This window comes from Meleagris gallopavo, chromosome 14 (assembly GCF_905368555.1).
Source record: "Meleagris gallopavo chromosome 14, MGAL_WU_HG_1.1, whole genome shotgun sequence".
Classification (NCBI taxonomy): domain Eukaryota; kingdom Metazoa; phylum Chordata; class Aves; order Galliformes; family Phasianidae; genus Meleagris; species Meleagris gallopavo.
In genome coordinates, this window is record NC_139417.1 from 2,499,830 (window position 1) to 2,517,558 (window position 17,729).

Sequence of the window (17,729 nt, forward strand, 5' to 3'; positions counted from 1 at the left end):
AGGATATCTCATAGTCCCTCTGCTGAAATACTTCCAGTGTTGGTGCCAACAGCTAACAGAAGAAGCATAGTGAATCATGGGGGGGGGGATGTGTTTCACCTTTTACGAATTTGTCTTCTGCCACATGCACCCACCATTTTAAAGACATGGTACCCACAGATGATTTTACACAGGGATGAATGATATTTTTAAATACAGCAGTGCAGACATCCATGTAGGTAAATTTGAAATAACAATTAAACAGCTGGTGATCGTTCAAAATGAGGAAGTACATTTCAGGATAGAGGGAAAACAGTCTGTACTCACACATCAAAAAAGAATTCGGGGATCTTTTCCAACAGCAGCGTTACGACAGCAGGCTATAAGGAAGGCAAAAGGACACTGTTAGGCTGATGATTTACTGCTTGTACTGTGGCACTGCTAGGAAAGCTAACCTTTCACAAAAGGTGAAATATGCATAGAGAATAAAGGAATCAAAACAACAATCAAAAATACTTCCTATGTAAGACATCTCTTCCCTAATACCTGCCTTCACTCTGTGGTGAGAGATACCATGTTCAACTCCACTCAGTTGATGCAACTATTATGCAACTCAGCAGAACTTGCTATTGACAGCAATGTTTTGAAACACACACTGTGTGTTTCACCACATCCACGCTGTTTAAATATCACCTCAGTGCATTTTGCTTCACTTGTATGATAGGTTTTTAGTTCCCAGGAAAGCCAGTGGAGCAGGAACTTCAGCTGCACTATAGGACTGAAGGCAGTTGTCTTTGGGGCCACATTTGGGAAGGGAACAGACAACAGGGGATGAAAAGAGAATGATGTGCCTTACTGCTGTGACATTTTTGTATAAGGATCTCCATGTTTATTTTCCCCTTCCTTTCCTTGTCAAGCCAGGACTTTCGCACTTCTACATCTGCCATCAGCAACTGCAGGAAGGGGAGATGACTGATATGAGGTCTAAGTGAACTGAGCTCCTTATACATCCAAGTAAGTCTTGGAAGGGCCTCTGTCCTTCATACTGATTGTCTCCATGTAATACTTGTTTGGGGCTGTAATTCAAGCATTAAAAAGTTTCAGTTGGAAAGGCACTTTGAAGATCTTTGGTCCAACCCTTTGCTCAAAACGGGGCTAACCATCAAGGCCAGACTAGGAACTTACCTGATTTTAATCACCTCTAAGTTCTATGAATATTCTCCAGAGTAGAAGTGGTTAAATTCGATCAGAATTCCCCATGTTTGACTTGGCTGTCATCTTTCATCCTGCCCATCTACCTTTGAGAAGACTCTGGCTGTTTTCTCTACACCGTGCAGCTACGTAGCTACAGACCACAAGGTCTCCCTTAACATTCTCTTCTTAAGAAGCAGCAAAGCCAGTTCCATCTCTCCTTATGTGTCACATGCTCCAGGCACAGAGCATCTTTGTGTGCCAAAGGAAACAAGAAATGGGACACTTTTCCAGCTGCATCCTCACCTGCCTCACCAGTTCTATTAATCTGCTACTTACATAAGCAAAGGGTCCCTAAATAAATATCACCATAAAGAGCAAACTAAGACATACATACCTGTAAGATCTTAATTCCAAGCAGCAGCTTAATGAGGCTTTCACAGTATGAGTGCACCAGAGTCCTGCAAGGCGAAAGATTCCACTGCAGTCATAAAAGCATGTGAGGAGAGCAGACTAACTCTATTACTTTTTTTTTTTTTAATCCACTTATGATGATTATACATATATGTATATATGTATATATATATATATCACAAAAGCTCCCGCAAATCAAAGAGATGGTATGTTAGGGGTATATACTTCCTACTCTTGCCAGGAAAATACATTTTCAGGACTTCTAAGGCCAGAATTCTTTTAGAAGTAAAAAATGAAAATCAGTTGCCAGGTTTTAACAAATTCCAATCCTAACCATCTCATAATTAGCTTTTCTGTGGGAGAATTTCCAATGTTTTAGAATACATGAAAGTTTAGAAATTAAAAGGCATTAAATTAAAAAAATAAAAGTTATGTGTTAGTTGGATGTTCCTAACCCAGCATCAAAACAAACTGAAGGCTTCAGCTGCCATAAAGCCACAGTTGGGTGTGAGAAAGTTTTCCCCTGGGTATTTGAAAGGGGAAAAGACTCAAACCAAAAGATGGCAGGGTCTGCCTCTTCAGAATGAAACTGAAGACTCAGGTACAGTGCTGAAAGCACTGTTAGTTCAGTGTATTTTGGCCAAGAACAAAAGCAATGGAAAGCTTTGAAATAGTGAAATGATTGGATCTTGCTATTAAATACCAGGGGACTCAGCTCATCCCACAGGTAGCTAGTAAGTTCTGTGACTTACCACTTCACAATTACTGCTATTAATAGGGAACTGCATTACACTAGCCAGTGTTGCACAAGACACAGGTCTTGTTATGCATCAGCCAGAGCTATGGCTTTTCCCTTCACTCAGCTCAGTGCTACAAGACATTAAGTACAGACCAGCTCTGACCAAAGCGGAGGACAAAAATACATTTTCCTAACCTTGACCCCTCAGTCCGTGCAGGAGTGCATGGCAAGAGGCAGTTCTTGAACTGACTTCTGTCCTTAATGTGTGATTCCAATCCACTGATAAACTGCTTCACAACCTGGAAAGCAGATTGAAATTATCCACTTCTTGATAAGATGTGTCAATCAACTGCTGTCTTATAGGATGCCCTGTGTGAGCAAGTGATGAAACCAGCAAAAAGGTTTCCTACACAGCTAGCCAGAGACAGACAGAAATTGTGACAGGAGGAATGCTACATAAATTCTATTTTAAATGCAAAGGAACCATTAGTTGCTCTACAAAACAATTATAAAACAACAGTCTCATGATTCACTTTGACTTAAAAGGGCTTTCCTCAACTCTCTGTTTGGCTAGAACAGCAACATTCAATGTGACAAGAGCTACATCTAAAAACATTTGCAGGATTCAAATTATTGGCCTCAGGAGTTTCCTCTAGGTTTGTTAGCTGGAGAGGAGCATCACACTGTGGCAGCTTTCATGTTGTCAGCTCCCAGCTAATAGAAAACCAAGCACAGCATTCACTCTACCTTTGTAAGGTAGAGATTTTGCATACTTAAGAGTCTGTTTCTATTGAATAATACTGCCAGTGAATTACTTTGATAGGGCATGGCAGTGGAAACACAGCACTTGCATTTGGAATTGTGCAAAACCAATCTCAGGTGGTAAGACACACCAGCTGGTCATCACTTCACTCCTGGGTGTTCAGAAGAACAATGAGACCAAAATGCTGGGATGAAAACACTGAGAGGATTAAGGAATCTGGGCTGCATTTTCAATCTGGCTCTTGCCATAGCTCAGTCAGTTACTTACACTTGGGTACGATGGGTGCTTCTCCAGTGCCACCCGGAGCTTCTTCTGGAAAGCCGTTTGATCCACAGCTAAGGAGAAGTTTCAAAAGAGAATAAAGAAACTGACAAGTTTTAGCCATATAACATCAAAATAACTACATGAGACACGAGCTCTCAGGACCATTCACCGTTATTTTGGCATTTGCTCTATCAAGACTCCACTTAGCAAAACCTGGGCAATGTCACAACTTTTGCTCTCTCCACCCTGAGCTGCAGGCAGCCAGTAGCATAAAAAGCCTTGATGGACAAATTCCTGCTGTTTTTTGGTAGATAAAGACAAATCTATTCAAGACAGAACAAGGGATGAAGAAGAGGAGGAATTCCCCAGGTTTGTTTGTTGTTTTTTTTTGTCCTTGAGAGTGCAACACAATCCTTACCAGATGTGCAACCCAAAGGTCCCTTTGCCTAACTTGCTAGAATAGCCAACTACCAGAAGAACCAGTGCCATAACCACAAGCAAAGCTCATTCATGTGATGTGGTGTGTAACGTCACACAAATGAGCAACCCCAGCATCCTTGCCATTCCAAAGAAGCCTTCTCCTGCCCAAACCACACTGCAGCAACAGGGCCAACACAGCTTCCTTATATCATAGAGCTGGAACACAGAGAGCCCTGTGTGGCAATTCAACTTTCAGCTGCTTAAACTATGACAAAGGTGAAGCAGCTTTACCCAGCAGATGTTTCCTCCATTTGCTGAAGGCCTTGTATGAACTAAAGACTTTGTTTTCCTGCTTCAGAGCTCCTGGCTCTGTAACTCAATGAAGTAATAGTTATTTCATCTATCTTGGTCTGACTAATAGAAAAATACTGTAATCATAAATGAGATTAGATTGCATCTACCTCTCAAAAGTCTTTTGACTTGGCATCTATATGCTTAAAAATCTACTGTAATGAGTTTGGATGATACATTCAGACAGGAATTGTTTGATTCACTAAGCATAGAACAAATAAGAGGCCAGATGAAAGTTCCCCTGAAGTTGGGAAAAAGCTGTCCAAAGTGTTTTTTCCTCCAAAAGAAACATGCACCTTTGCTTTATAACAGTCAACTTTGCAGGTTTTCGCACACAAGTGGGCAGATACCTATTTCATTCTGTCCTTCCCCAGCTTTCAGTATGATTCCTGATGTTCTCAGGAGCTCTTCAAATACTCCCTCATTCTCCGATCCACCTTGGGTCCTCTTATCAGAAACCCGTAACTTCTTTGCTTCTGAGAAAACAAGACAACCTACATCAAATCACTGTGCAAAAAAGAGAAGCCTGAATCTTTCATAAAAATAATTAATTTAAAATTTAAAATTAGCCTTCACAAAGGTCACCCTTCAATTAACCTTAACAAAGTAACACAAGAATACACTTATGGAACCAGATCAACAGCAGTGCTGTGAGGCTCTATTTGACAGCAGCTGTTAGCTAACTCAAACTCCAATGCAGTTCTAGAAAGTAGCTACCCCTGCAGCACAAAACCACAAGGAAACACTTCTGACTCACCCCTTTTAATGCTCCACAACCACAGGCACTTTCAGTGCCTTATTCTCAGGGAAGACTGCTAACAAGTGAATGGAGCACATACTTCCTTTGCCCTGAAAAGCACAGATTTAACCTAGGTTCTTCCACCACATTTGTGACTTGGGTATCCCATCCACCTGCTACAGCAAAACGTTTTCCTTTCAGCTACATAAAGAGGTTACTTTGGTTTTAGAGATATCGATTTTGAACAAATGGGATTGATCCATGGACTCCAAAGGCACTGAAGCTCAAGCAGGTTAACACTGACCAAAGGTACAAGGAGCAAGAAAAGATATGGTGCACAGTACTGCTTTTAGTGTTGTTATTTTATTGTGATTTATAAAAATAATACTGTTTAAGATCAATAGTGTTGTTAATGAGTAACTGCTGATGTTACCAAAGCCATCATTACAACAGCTGCTGCCACTACCAGAGGGTTTCCCTTTACCACGGCGTACCTGAGCACCTACCCTGCAGGTTTGTCTTGGAGCTCTCTTCAGAAACATCAATTTTAGACAACTTCCTTTTTGAAACCATGGTAACAAATCCTTTGCCTGTAAGAACGCGAGAAAAGGTCAAGAGAGTTCAGGAGCCGTGATTTTAAGTGAGTATGGGATGAGGGTTTTTTTGTTGTTTTAGTTTGCTGTTTTTGTTTGTTTTTTTTTTTTAAACAACTCTAGAATGAAGTAGCGAATAGTGAAGGGAAACGACCTAAGAATACGTTTCTCAGAGGCAGATGGCTGGCCTGGCTGAGCAGCATCACCCCGCTTTGTTCCACCGCTCAGTACTGAGATGTCAGAGCTGTCACACCACACTTGGATTTCGCGGAAGCTCTTTCAGCACGGACCCTTCGACTCGTCCTCTCCGGGTAGGCGGCAGCGTTTAGGACAAAGAAATCGCTGTCGACTCACCTTTACGGGTTACAGCCGAAGAAGAAAACTGTCCTCTCGCAGGCCACCTCGCTCCCACCGCCACCCCTCAGGCGGCACCGGCGCTACCGGAGCTCGAGCTTCCCGCCGTTGGCGCGCGGTGACGTGGTTCCGGCGCACACCGGAAGCGGAAGTGGAGCCGGGGCCTAGGGCGGCCCGGAAGCGGCCGAAGCCCGAGCGGGAGCCGGGTCGGAGCCGAGGCTGGGATTAGGATCGGGTCGGGAACGGAGTCACGATGAGCGAGCCCGAGCTGCTGCTGGATTCCAACATCCGTCTGTGGGTGGTGCTGCCCATCGTCTTCATCACCTTCTTCGTGGGCATGATCCGCCACTACGTCTCCATCCTGCTGCAGAGCGACAAGCGCCTCACGCAGGAGCAGGTGTCGGACAGGTCAGGCCCCGGCCCCGACGCCGTCCCGGCCCGTTCCCGTCTCCTTCCTTTCCTTTCCCCACGGGTGCCGCCGCCGCCGCTCACACCGCCCCTCTCTTTTGCAGCCAAGTCCTGATTCGCAGCAGGGTCCTGCGGGAGAATGGAAAATACATCCCGAAGCAGGTACGGAGGTGCGTGGGCAGCTCGAGTCTCACAGTGGGAGCACAGCCCCGAGGCGGGGTTGGGCACGGGGCCCCCCGCTGCCCCCTCCCTGGTTTGCCTCCTGGCTTGGCGTGCTGAAACGAAACCTGCCTCCAAAGCGCCGTGCTGAACAGCTGCCGGTAAACCCGCAGGGATTGAGAACTCAGGAGAGTGAGGGAGCCGGCTGCTCATATTTGCTCGGTTGCTGCCTAATCCGTGTATTGTAAAAGCTGTAAGAGGGGGTGCGGGAGTGGAACTGTTTGGTATCGGTGCAGAGCCAACACGAGCTTTGCACAAAGTGTGAAAGGTGGATTTTTCTTAAGAGAGCTTGTAGGATTATTTCAGGAATTTTGGCAAGACTGAAAGTTGGTACTCAGAGAAACATCAAAGTAATGAGCTTCAGGGCATCCAGATGTGATGTAGCCGAGAAAAACATCATCAGATAGCTCCTAACATGTTTAAATGAGCAAGAAATATTGCTGTCCTCCATTGCTTATGATGCTGGCATTGGCTCTTTTTGTTTTCAGTCTTTCCTGACCCGGAAATACTATTTTAATAACCCAGAAGATGGATTTTTTAAGAAAACGAAAAGAAAGGTAGTGCCTCCTTCACCAATGACAGGTATGTTACGTGTGGTGAATATAGGCAGGAGGGAAAAGATGTCTTTTTCTGCCAAGGTAGCAAGGAAAACCACCTTGGCAAAGAGTTCAGTGAATGTGAGGATGGAGGTGGGAAATGAGCTGAGGCTGGAGGGCAGAGGAGGAGGGCAGAGGAGAGGGGAGGTAGCAATGTGTTGGGTCACTTCAGCACTGTGGTCTTGTGAGACAAGCCCCTCAGCACTGCCAGAAATGGGAGTCCTGTTGTTTTTCTGCACCAGCTCTAGCAGGACCATCTCTGAATGCATAACTCATTATTGGCTCCAAAGACATCAGTAGCAAATTGGCTGAATTGTTCACGGTCACTTTTTTAGGTAAGCAGTCTCACAGAGAGGTCCAGATTGGGATGGGGTCATATGCAGCAGAAAACAAAAGATGTTTTCAGCAGCAGCCACTGCCACAGTGACTGCTCATCTTATCTTGCAAAATATTTGATGACTGATAGTAGAAACTAATAGATACCGGTAGATAGCGGGGTAGAACTGTTAGCTCTCATTCAGTTTTGTATTTGAGACACCTCACCTTGGTGAAATATCATCTCCTGTCTACCTTTAGTGTGCTGTGCTGCTACATGATGTTATGTTTGATTTACAGATCCTACCATGTTGACAGATATGATGAAAGGGAATGTAACTAATGTTCTGCCTATGATCCTCATCGGTGGTTGGATCAACATGACATTCTCAGGGTTTGTCACAAGTAAGTGTGTGGAATAACAGCGCGAGGGTCTAGCCATGTTGGGTGAGGATCTCTAGAGTCTGGACTCCATCAGAAATTTCCCATACCTGAAAGCAGCAGGCTGGAAGCAGGGTGAATCTGGCTTGTGGCACTGCATGAAGTGCATTGATTGGCTTGTCCCAAAGCAAAGGAGGGAAGGTTATTCTCACAGTACTGGGAGTGATGACAAACGAAACAGCTTGTACTTGGAACAGTTCTAGTGGTGAAAAGAGTTATTTATTAAAACTGCTTAGACTTCAGATTGGTGGAGGGGATTTTCCTCTTGTCCAGGCAGTCAGTTACTGTGTAATGCAGAGTTTGCAAATCAAGCAGGCTTCCTTAAATTCAGTTTTGTGGTTGTTTTCCTTGTTGTTTATGCAGTAACTGTTTCCTTAACAAAAGACGTTTCCCTTCACAGCCACTGAAACAACAGCTATGATAATTTGGCTGTGATGGTTTTAAAAGATTTCATTTTAAAATAAAGATTAGAATGACTGCTTTTTCAAAAGTACGCATTGTTATTTTATACACTACCTTCAGACTACACTAGATCTAATGAAAGAAACATCTACTGGCTTTGCAATCTCCTCTGCAAGCATGCTGTGTTACCTTTTGAAACTGGGTTTCATTTTGTCCTTCAGCAAAGGTCCCATTTCCTCTGACACTGCGTTTCAAACCAATGTTGCAGCAGGGAATTGAACTGCTCACTTTAGATGCATCCTGGTAAGTGTGTTCTCCACCCTCAAAGCTGAATGTTTGGAATATTCTGAATGTTCTAAAAACCCTTGAATAGCCTGTGCATGCATGTGAAATCAAGTCACAAGCAATGTTTGTCACACACAGGCATCTTTAAACTGAAGTCAGAAATGCTTATTCTGATTTTCCAGGGTGAGCTCTGCTTCCTGGTACTTCTTGAATGTGTTTGGGCTCAGAAGCATTTATACTCTCATTCTGGGTCAAGATAATGGTAAGTCGCTGTCACTTCTGGGAAGGAGCTGGCTTCTCCTTTCATTAAATGACTTGCTGTGGAAGCATTTCTACATTTCCAGCCAAAAAGTCTCTCTCACTTCTTTGAAATTATTTTCCACTAGCCAGGTTTGACATCACCTGGAGCAATTACTCATCTCTCTTGCACCAGCTGTTAGCTGACTGCTTGTAAACCTCTGTGGTAATTAACCCATGCTTTCCTTCTCATCAAATTGGCAAGTAGAAACTTCTGATCTTGGCTTTGCCTTTATTGCTGGCAAGGATCACTTTTAACAGAATCTGCCATAGTCACTGAATGTTACATTCAAGGCAAGATGGTGATGGGGAATGTAAAGGACCATATTTTCCTCCATCTGCCTGCATATTTTAAGTAAATTTAGCTAAGATGTAAGGAACAGGGACAAGATGTCTTGTGAGAACTCACATGGACAAGTTAAAGTTTTGTTTCAGGGGGGAGAAGGGAGGAGGTGAGTTCTCCAACTTTCTAGTGCAGCCCAGAGGCTCTGTGCTCAAGCACTGTTTAGTGAAGCAAATAAAAATAAACCTCTCATTTCTCTTTTTGTAGCTGCAGATCAGTCCAGGGTGATGCAAGAACAAATGACAGGGGCAGCAATGGCCATGCCAGCAGATACCAACAAAGCATTTAAGGTATAGTATTTCCATCCGCGTTCCCTTTTGCTTTCCCCACGTCAACCAAGGGAAGCACTCTGGCTTTCAGTTCCTAAAATTAGAGGTGACAACTGATGAGGTATATAGAAGTTGCCCAAGGTTTGGCAGCTCTACCGTACACTGAAGCAAACTTGATAAGACAGGTGTCTCTGATTTAAATCTGATTCAAATCTGCTTTTTTTTCCCCTCTACCTCTTTTTCATTTCAATGCAGACGGAATGGGAAGCTTTAGAACTGACTGATCATCAGTGGGCTTTAGAGGATGTAGAAGAAGAGCTTATGGCAAAAGACCTCCATTTTGAAGGCATGTTTAAGGAAGAACTACAGACCTCCATCTTCTGAATTTGAGAATATGTTGTCTCTTCTTGTAAAAGGATTTGAAAAGAAAACTGTCTAATGTATTTAGCAAAGCTAAGAATAAAAGAAACACACCACATTCAGTACTGCAGTTACTTAACTCTGTCATTTGAGGCCCAAGTATGTGATATGCATATGATAAGCAGTGTGCCCTCAGGGACTCCAGACTTTTCCATCCCAAGGTGGCAGTGACCCCACAGTTGAGCCCCACCGGGCACAGCCAGAATGTTCCTTTCCTAGGTGGTTCCTGCCTTGCAGCATTTACTGTGCCAGTAGCACAGCCACAAAGAGAGAAACAGTAGTGCAAGGCTGAGCACCAGAACCAGCATTCATCCTGACATGGAAGAGGGTGTGCCAGCTGCTCCCAACTGCCTCTGCTTCTGTTTGTCAGTTCCAACTCTTTCACTGCCACCTGGCAGTGTGTTCCCAAGGATCATGGCACCTTCCTGGGATCAGGGATGGGAGCACCATATCTGTGCACTGGAGAGGCACAATCAGCGTGCTGCCTGCCTCCCACTGCCTCCCAGCACAGGTAAGGACCCTCCTTTGAGAGCTTCCATTATTTCCACATTATTTATTTGCCCCCCTGCCAGGAATCTTAGCTCCGAGACATTCCCCGCTCTTTCCTCAGAGGTTTCATTCCTGAATACCACTACTTCACTGACAGTACAACTGGTGTTTCAAGTCATTTTCCATTTCATGTCCACAACATTCTCACACGAGATGTTCTTGCAAGCCCCTGCACTGGCTCAGTATCTGATCACCTCCATCTTAGCAAGCTTCCATTTTGCTTTCCCTTCTTTCCAAGCTCTTGCTTTAATATCAAAAGGCAGAGATCAGCATGGGGTTCTGCCACTGACCTATTACATAAAACTTAATCTCTCCTCCAACTTCCTTTATTTTTATTTATGTTGGTGACGCAGAGCAACAGGTTACCCAGAGAGGTTGTTGATGCTCCATCTCTGGAGGCATTCCAGGGAAGGCTGGGTGGGATCCTGGGCAGCCTGAGCTGGTGGGTGGCAACCCTGCCCATGGCAGGATGTTTGGAACTAGATGATCTTCAAGATTCACTCCAACCTAAGACATTCTTTGATTCTCACCAGTTAGTTTATTCCTTCCCTATTTCTTTCTCTGTCTCATTTCCCAGAGCACTGCACTCCACCCTGCTTCACTGAAAAGAGAAATGTGCAACCACATATTGCCCTGGAGCCACAGATATCCATGATGGGTTTCATGTCATGCTCTGATGGTCAGCATTTCACAGTGTAGCTCAGTAACTGCCGTTCTATACTGAGGCTCTTCTAACCTTCTCTCAGACTCTAAGACCAAGCCCTTCAGCTGCTACACTGCAATCACAGCACAAGCTTTAAGCCCCCTTCATGAGGCTTTCACCTTCACAACTGTCCTCGATCTGCAGGTTTGGTGACAGTCCTCTAGATTCCCTGCACGTGCTAAATGCATGCAGGTCTGTTGCATTTAACTTGCTTCTTTGATCTTTTCCAGCTTATGGTACTTATTTAGCACGCCTAAGGAAACTGCAGTAGCTGCAGGACAACAACCATTTCAGTGGTATGGCCACAAGCAGGGAAGCTATGGGGCAAAAAATGGCCAGAAGGAATGCAGCCTCCCCCAGACCTGCAGAGGGATGATGAGAAAGGCACACCTGAGGCTGCTCAACATCACAGAAAGGCAAGGATCACAACAGACCAGCACAGCACTGCAGTGGAGAAAAAGCAAATGTTGAGTACGAACTCTCAGATTTACACAGCACTGCACTGCTCCCTTGCATAGCACTCATCACGCTCCAGCTGAAAGAGCTCCTGCTTCAGCAGGCATCCCCACAACCAGCAGCTGCTCAACCTGCACTTTAGGCCACTTAACAACAGGTGAAAACACAACAAAACCCAGTTTCAGTGCAAACCACTCTTTAATTTTCCTCTTCATACAACACATCCAGCCACTTACAAAGTGCTACTCCAAAAAACAGGTCTGGTGTTACAGCAGACTCACACCAGCCAAGGCCATCAGCTCTGAGACAGAGAAAATAAGAGCTGGGCCACTTTTTCTGCAGTACAACAGTGTTTGCTCAGCATCTAAGCATCAGAGATTGAGCCCCACTGATGCACTTCTCAGTGTCAGTGCAGCAAAGGAGGTAAAGAGGAGAACAAAGGCTACTTCAGATGGAAGCTGCCTTTACAAAGCTGTTTTACTCCCCTCTTTCCTCTCCCACCTCCCCATTTTGGAATGCCCATGTGATTTTCTTTCAGGGTAACCTAAGAGAAATGCCAATCAGAATAATTCAGTGCAGTGCTACAGTTAAAAATTGCTTCTGGGATACTCCCCTCAAAACAGAAATAAAATACTAAGAACTGTAAAAAAAAAAAATTCGAGACAACCCACAAACCAGAACAGCGGAAACAACTAAGCAATTCTGATCTCTAAATTCAAATTTCAATGCTTTAAAAGCAAACTCTGCAGAAGGGGGTAATAATACTTATGTGCCAGCTAGAGACAGTCCTTCCTTCTTCTCATGCCCTGGCAGGGAGCCATGGGGGGCTGCCCCCCCGACTTCCCTTTGTTTGGAGAAGGACAGAGAGCAGCTGGCTCTGCCTTTGCACAGCCACAGCACAACACAGGTCCAGGGACTGGCACACGATAATCTCCTATGGGGCAGAGCAGAGGAAAGGGAGCTGAGCTGGTGTGGTCAGAATTAAACAATGACTGTCACACTGACAGTCAGAGAAGACAGCTAGAGTCAGCAATGAAGCCACAGGAACTGTGCAGAGAAGACAGAGTGGCTCCAAGCATGCATCTCGCAGGAGGGACAGCAGTTTTTCTTGGCCTTTTGTTCTGCCAGTGCACATGGCTGCAAGAAGGACTCCTGCTGTGTGGTTTACCACCTTGAGCTAAACGTCTCCCTCAAAACCAGATGAAAACTAATTTTTTCTAATTTTTTTAATGAGAAAAAAAACAGTTCTCTGCTGAGGATAACCTGATCTACTGTTCACAGGAATCCTCATACAAGAAGAAAGCTGAACTCCTGCAAGAAACAGAGCCAGTCAGGTAAAGGTGGAAGAGAGGAAGAGCATTTGCCAGTTGTATTGGAAGGATGGAGCAAAACAAAGTAACTATGGCAAAAGGACACACTGGACAAGAAACTGCCAACCTTACAGATTCGGTATTCACATTTACAATCATAGAATAGCTTGGGCTGGAAGGAACCTTAATGATCATCTAGTTCCAACTCCTTCTGCAGGCTGGCTGCTCCCCCCCCAGCGCGGGCTGTCCAGGGCCCCTCCAGGAATGAGCACCCACAGCCCTGGGCAGCAATGCCACCTCCTCACGGCCCTCTGAGTAAAGAATTTCAAATACCTAACCTAAATCTCCCCTCTTTAATTGAAAGCCATTCCCCTTTGTCCTGTCGCTAACAGAGGCTGAGTAAAAACTGCCCACAAGAGTCTCAAGTGCATCCACAGATGAAAGGATGCAAGTAAGAGAAACTTTGGTACTTAGCAAGAGAACCAAAGTACAACGGCAGAGGTGGCAACTGACAAGCCAGAAGTACAAAGATTTGAACTGAGAGATTCCAGAAAGGGTACACAAGCCTCACTGATGCAAGCAGGGCCCGTCAGCAACTCCACAGGATTGACAGGACGCCCCTGCATCAATTCACAGAATCCTACCCACCCTGCTCCTTCACGGGCCCCACTACACTCAGCTGTGACCTCTGATTCAGGCTATACTACCCAAACCCCAGCTACAGACCTTAACCCATGTCCCACAGCCCCGGCTCAGCCCTGACCCCTGTCTCAAGCCACACAGCTCAGACAGACTTTAAAAAGAACTTTATCAAAGCTCCAATATATATTATTTTTGGCCTCTAAATATCTGAGATTCAGCACCTATTCCTGGCTCTTCAGTGCTGTTCTGTAACCCCAAGCACCGAATCTTTCAGTGCTAGATTTTCTGCTCGACTCCTATAGAAGAGAGAAAAAACTTCAGATGCCTCAGAGATGGTTTCAGGAGGGACCTCTAACATGGTGGTCGACTGCTGGAGGCGGTGCTTAGTTGGTATCCATGCCGTCACACTCTTCTTGGGGAGGAGATGGGGCAACATGTTCCTCACTGTTTCGGCGCTGATAAAACAGCACATATGCAGCTTTTGTCTACCAAACAAAAAGCAAAAGAATCTGAAAGACTGAAATAATCCACGTAGGTTGGCTAGAAACACAATGCCCAAAGCAAGGAGCCGCACTTAGCACAAACTCAGATTAGCTTCAGGCCAAGTACTCACCACTATTTGGTCTTCTGAAGCCAACGATACACTGCTGTCATCAAAGTAGTACCACTTGCCATTCACCTTGTTCTTTGCATAGGCAGTGTCTGTTGGGAGAAGAAACTGCAGCTCAGGGAAGCACTGCACCAGTGACATTCAAAACTCAAACCAACCATGCAAGGCTGTCCAAGAGTTAGCCTTCCACAGTTTCATGTTTGACACTGTACTAGAAACGTTTGGTGAGGGCTGCTGTAAATCACAGTGCACAGAGCCCTCCTCCAGTCCCTCCTGCACAAGTCCCTGCAGGAAAGAACAGAAAAAAAAAAGAGTCACTCACAGTGGCCTACTCCCATGGCTCCATAGTGATTGGAAACTGCAATGAGGTCGTAGACATACGAGCTTCCTCTTGGGTCACAGACGAACTCGGACATGTTTAAACCCCTGGAAGGAAAACCAAAGATATCAGTATGCCAACAATCTGCACTTTCACATCAGTGAAGCTCTGTTAGCAGGCAGCACTAGTGAAGCTACGTGCTGTGCTCTCATGCTCAACAGTTATCAGTGCAGAGACCCAAACATTGGCCGTCCCACACAAGGCAGGACCTGGTAAACTCATGGGGTGCTGCAAAACAATTGAGAAGGAGATACCAAATGAAAAACAACTCTGAGCATGTCCCTGTTAATAAAAAGTAAAATAGAAGTAGCAAAGAGCACCAGCATCCTGTTGCAGAATGCTGACAAGCAGAAGGCAGGGGAGGAGGTAGGCTTTCATCTCATACTTTTGCAACATTCAGGACTACAAACAACACTGCACAATAAGTTTCCTCAATTCTCTATATACATCTGGTTCAGCAGCAAACCCATCGTTTTAGTCTTTTTTTCCAAAAGAAACAATGCCTGCCAGTTAATTGGTGTTCTCTGAGATGTGTGGAACAGATTAATGTTAAGATTAACCAAACCAAAAAAAAGATTGAGTCAAAATTGATGCACATTCCTGGTCTTCCTAGGAGTGACTCTAACACGTAATATATTGGCCCGCTCCATCTGCCCAGTAGCAGAGCAATAGGAATTAGAGCAGCAGGCAAACTGCTGATGTGTCCTGCACCTGGAGACTATTACCCAATTCATGCCTGCTGTCTTGTAGCTCAAAACAGCATACATACAGAAGCATCAGAAGTAGATTCCACTTGACCAGCTCAAAGGAAGGATCCTACCTGATAGGGAATTCAACAACAGTGTCGAGTTTATCCCTCCAGTATCTGCTGTATGAGAAGCGTTTTAGATGCACTACCAAAATCTTGGGCAAAGACCACAAGTCAAACTTCTTCGTGGCCTGCTGATGCTTCTTACAGTTAGGGCAATACCTGAGGAAAAAGTACAAATAAGAAAAACTGAAAAGTCAGAGGACACATCAGTAATGTGGTTCAGTCCCTACCTCACAGAAGCCCATTCTGGTTTGTGGAACATGCAATTCCTTGGAGGTTTCCAAACTACCTCTTACTTTCACTCTGTTGGTAGAACATCCTACTGGACTAGGGATTTAGGTAAAACTAAGAGTGCCTCAAGACTGGCAGAAGCTGGAAATAAAATAGTGTAAAACCCTTAAGTAGCCACCTGCTTTCACTGATATCACAAATGCTTCTTCTCATCCTGTCTGAGAGACAGACGTATGGTGGGGAATTAAAAATAGATCCATCTCTACATATGCGGTGCCTTTTTTAAATGCAGGCACGAAACAAGGAAAAAAAAACACTCTTCATTAGCCCATGCCTACAGCCTACTGAGTGAGCGACTGACCACGGAACAGACATCTTCCACAGACTAAGAGACAGATCTGAGAAATTATCAGAATCTTGGGACAAATCACGAGCTCAAGCAGTTACAGCATTTTATAGTATACAGAAAGGGAGAAAGAAGCTCTTACCAAGGGTCATGTTCACCAAGAGTTTCCATTGTAGTAAAGAGCTCTATGCAGTCTTTCAGGGCTACCACTGCCTTCATCTTCTGTGGCTGTAACACACTTGCATGCTTTTCAAACGCCTAGTGAAAGAGGTGCATGTTTTATTCAATTCACATAGACTTTAATCCCTGCCACTGTGAAAATGAACATGCCCAAGATCACACTGCTGGTGGTTTCCAGCCGCCCACACAAACATCCCAAGCCTCCAGCCACCCCTTTCCTTGCTTTGTGAACAGTCCTTTGCACTTTTTCCACCTCAGTTATCACTCTCCCCATGCTCCCCAATGAAGTTACAACTCCTCACTCCCTAGCAGCCGTAAAATAGGACTAGCATTTACCAGAATTAGCATTTTCTCAGTACAAAAATAAGTTTAGAAGGTGTGAAAAGGACTGGAAACACACAAAAGCAGATAAAAGAAACACTCTATGTAATTCTACGATAGTTAGAGCAAAAATTAAATATCAATCTGCATAGCCTGATGACAAATAGACCACTGAAACTGAACTACTCTCTGACTACATTATGAAACTCCTAGAAAAAGACAGCTGTGCAAACATACGGCATAGCTCAAGTACACTCCATAACACTAAGAATAATCAACAAATGCTAAATCATTATGGCATATGCTAAATGTCTTTAAGTGATTGACAGAAACCAAAATGACAGTGGGGCAAAGAAGCTACCAACTCCCAGGGGAGTAATCATGGTTGATTCTGACTTTCAAGTGAGCCAGCTCTTGTCTCCAAGCCACTCAATCCTTCAAGTGTGGTCTCTCAGTAAGAAATGTAAGGAAGAGGGGCTGTGTGGTTTTCTTTTTTTATTAATTTCAGTGGATTATGAACTACACGACTTAGAAATTAAAGTATCTATTTTCAGGAATGCTGGTAGCAGATCAACAATAACAGACCTGTAGTCCTTGTCCCAACCAACTCACCCCCTGTTGCTGACTCCAACCTCTATGCAGGGGGCCACACATAACTTCAACTGTTTATTACTGTCATCTATTGAAGTATCATGCTGTGTACTATGCCATGTTCTAAGTTTACATACAGAACACTTATGAAAAGAGCATACTACAACCTGTGCTTCCTGTTCATCAAAGAGCAGCCTCCGCGTATCAGAATCCCAGTCAATAGCAAGTGTAGAGAAAGCTAGAAGAAGAAAAACTTTTGTTGCCAATTTGCTGGTGGAAGGAGGAAGAACAGAAACAATAACAGGACAATAATTACCATTCAATTTCAAGAGTTTTCCTTCTACAATGGAGTTTATCTCAGAAGTCCCATATAAATTCACAAGGCTAAAAGTGAAATGCTGCTTCTTACAAGGCTGCACGTCTCTCGTTGGTTCAATCTGCATGCAACCCTCAGAGTGGCAGGGATCCACTTCTGCCAGCTTCTCCCTGCATTCCTGTCCATCATCCTGATGCTCCATCTCTTCAATGTCACCTGGCAAAATTTAAAACAAGCCCAATATTGACAACTTTCAGGGAAAAGTTTAGACTGACACCTCACATTGACAGCTGCTTGCTTAAGACTTCTATGATGTGCACAGATAGCTTAGAAATTAACAAAAAACACAAGAATAAGTCTGTGCTTGCTAATGACTGCGTCTGAAGCTGTATTTTATCCTTTACCAAGGCCAGGTAAAACATCAGGGTTCACATCCTCCTGCCAGACATGACAAAATATACTCAACACAGCTCAGCACATCA

The 17,729-nt window shown here is 44.4% G+C and overlaps 3 protein-coding genes across 4 annotated transcripts in view; 1 reads left to right on the forward strand and 2 right to left on the reverse strand.

Annotated features, from left to right (window-relative positions):
• Positions 1–5,942, reverse strand: part of FANCD2 (FA complementation group D2) — a 45,450-nt gene extending 39,508 nt beyond the window's left edge. Inside the window, exons 1-7 of one of the 2 annotated variants that reach the window (XM_085235987.1) lie at positions 5,808–5,942; positions 5,367–5,450; positions 4,472–4,597; positions 3,354–3,421; positions 2,519–2,622; positions 1,568–1,631; positions 307–359 (exon numbers count right to left, since the gene is read on the reverse strand). In XM_085235987.1, the coding sequence (XP_085092113.1) occupies positions 307–359; positions 1,568–1,631; positions 2,519–2,622; positions 3,354–3,421; positions 4,472–4,597; positions 5,367–5,433 (482 nt within the window). In that variant the 5' untranslated portion in view covers positions 5,434–5,450; positions 5,808–5,942. Of the gene's footprint in view, positions 1–306; positions 360–1,567; positions 1,632–2,518; positions 2,623–3,353; positions 3,422–4,471; positions 4,598–5,354; positions 5,451–5,807 lie in introns of both variants that reach the window. The other variant, XM_085235986.1, reaches the window with a different exon arrangement.
• A 118-nt stretch (positions 5,943–6,060) lies between these two features.
• Positions 6,061–9,864, forward strand: EMC3 (ER membrane protein complex subunit 3). Its single transcript, XM_003210003.5, has 8 exons — positions 6,061–6,215; positions 6,320–6,377; positions 6,923–7,016; positions 7,646–7,750; positions 8,410–8,491; positions 8,656–8,735; positions 9,321–9,403; positions 9,638–9,864. The coding sequence occupies exons 1-8, from the start codon at positions 6,061–6,063 to the stop codon at positions 9,764–9,766; spliced, it is 786 nt and encodes a 261-aa protein (XP_003210051.1). The 3' UTR covers positions 9,767–9,864.
• A 3,747-nt stretch (positions 9,865–13,611) lies between these two features.
• The window catches only part of USP4 (ubiquitin specific peptidase 4), a 29,639-nt gene continuing 25,521 nt past the window's right edge, over positions 13,612–17,729 (reverse strand). The window contains exons 16-22 of the mRNA XM_085235988.1: positions 17,248–17,463; positions 17,099–17,169; positions 15,982–16,097; positions 15,272–15,421; positions 14,395–14,498; positions 14,076–14,164; positions 13,612–13,947 (exon numbers count right to left, since the gene is read on the reverse strand). Of these exons, the coding sequence (XP_085092114.1) occupies positions 13,846–13,947; positions 14,076–14,164; positions 14,395–14,498; positions 15,272–15,421; positions 15,982–16,097; positions 17,099–17,169; positions 17,248–17,463 (848 nt within the window). The 3' untranslated portion in view covers positions 13,612–13,845. The remainder of the gene's footprint in view (positions 13,948–14,075; positions 14,165–14,394; positions 14,499–15,271; positions 15,422–15,981; positions 16,098–17,098; positions 17,170–17,247; positions 17,464–17,729) is intronic.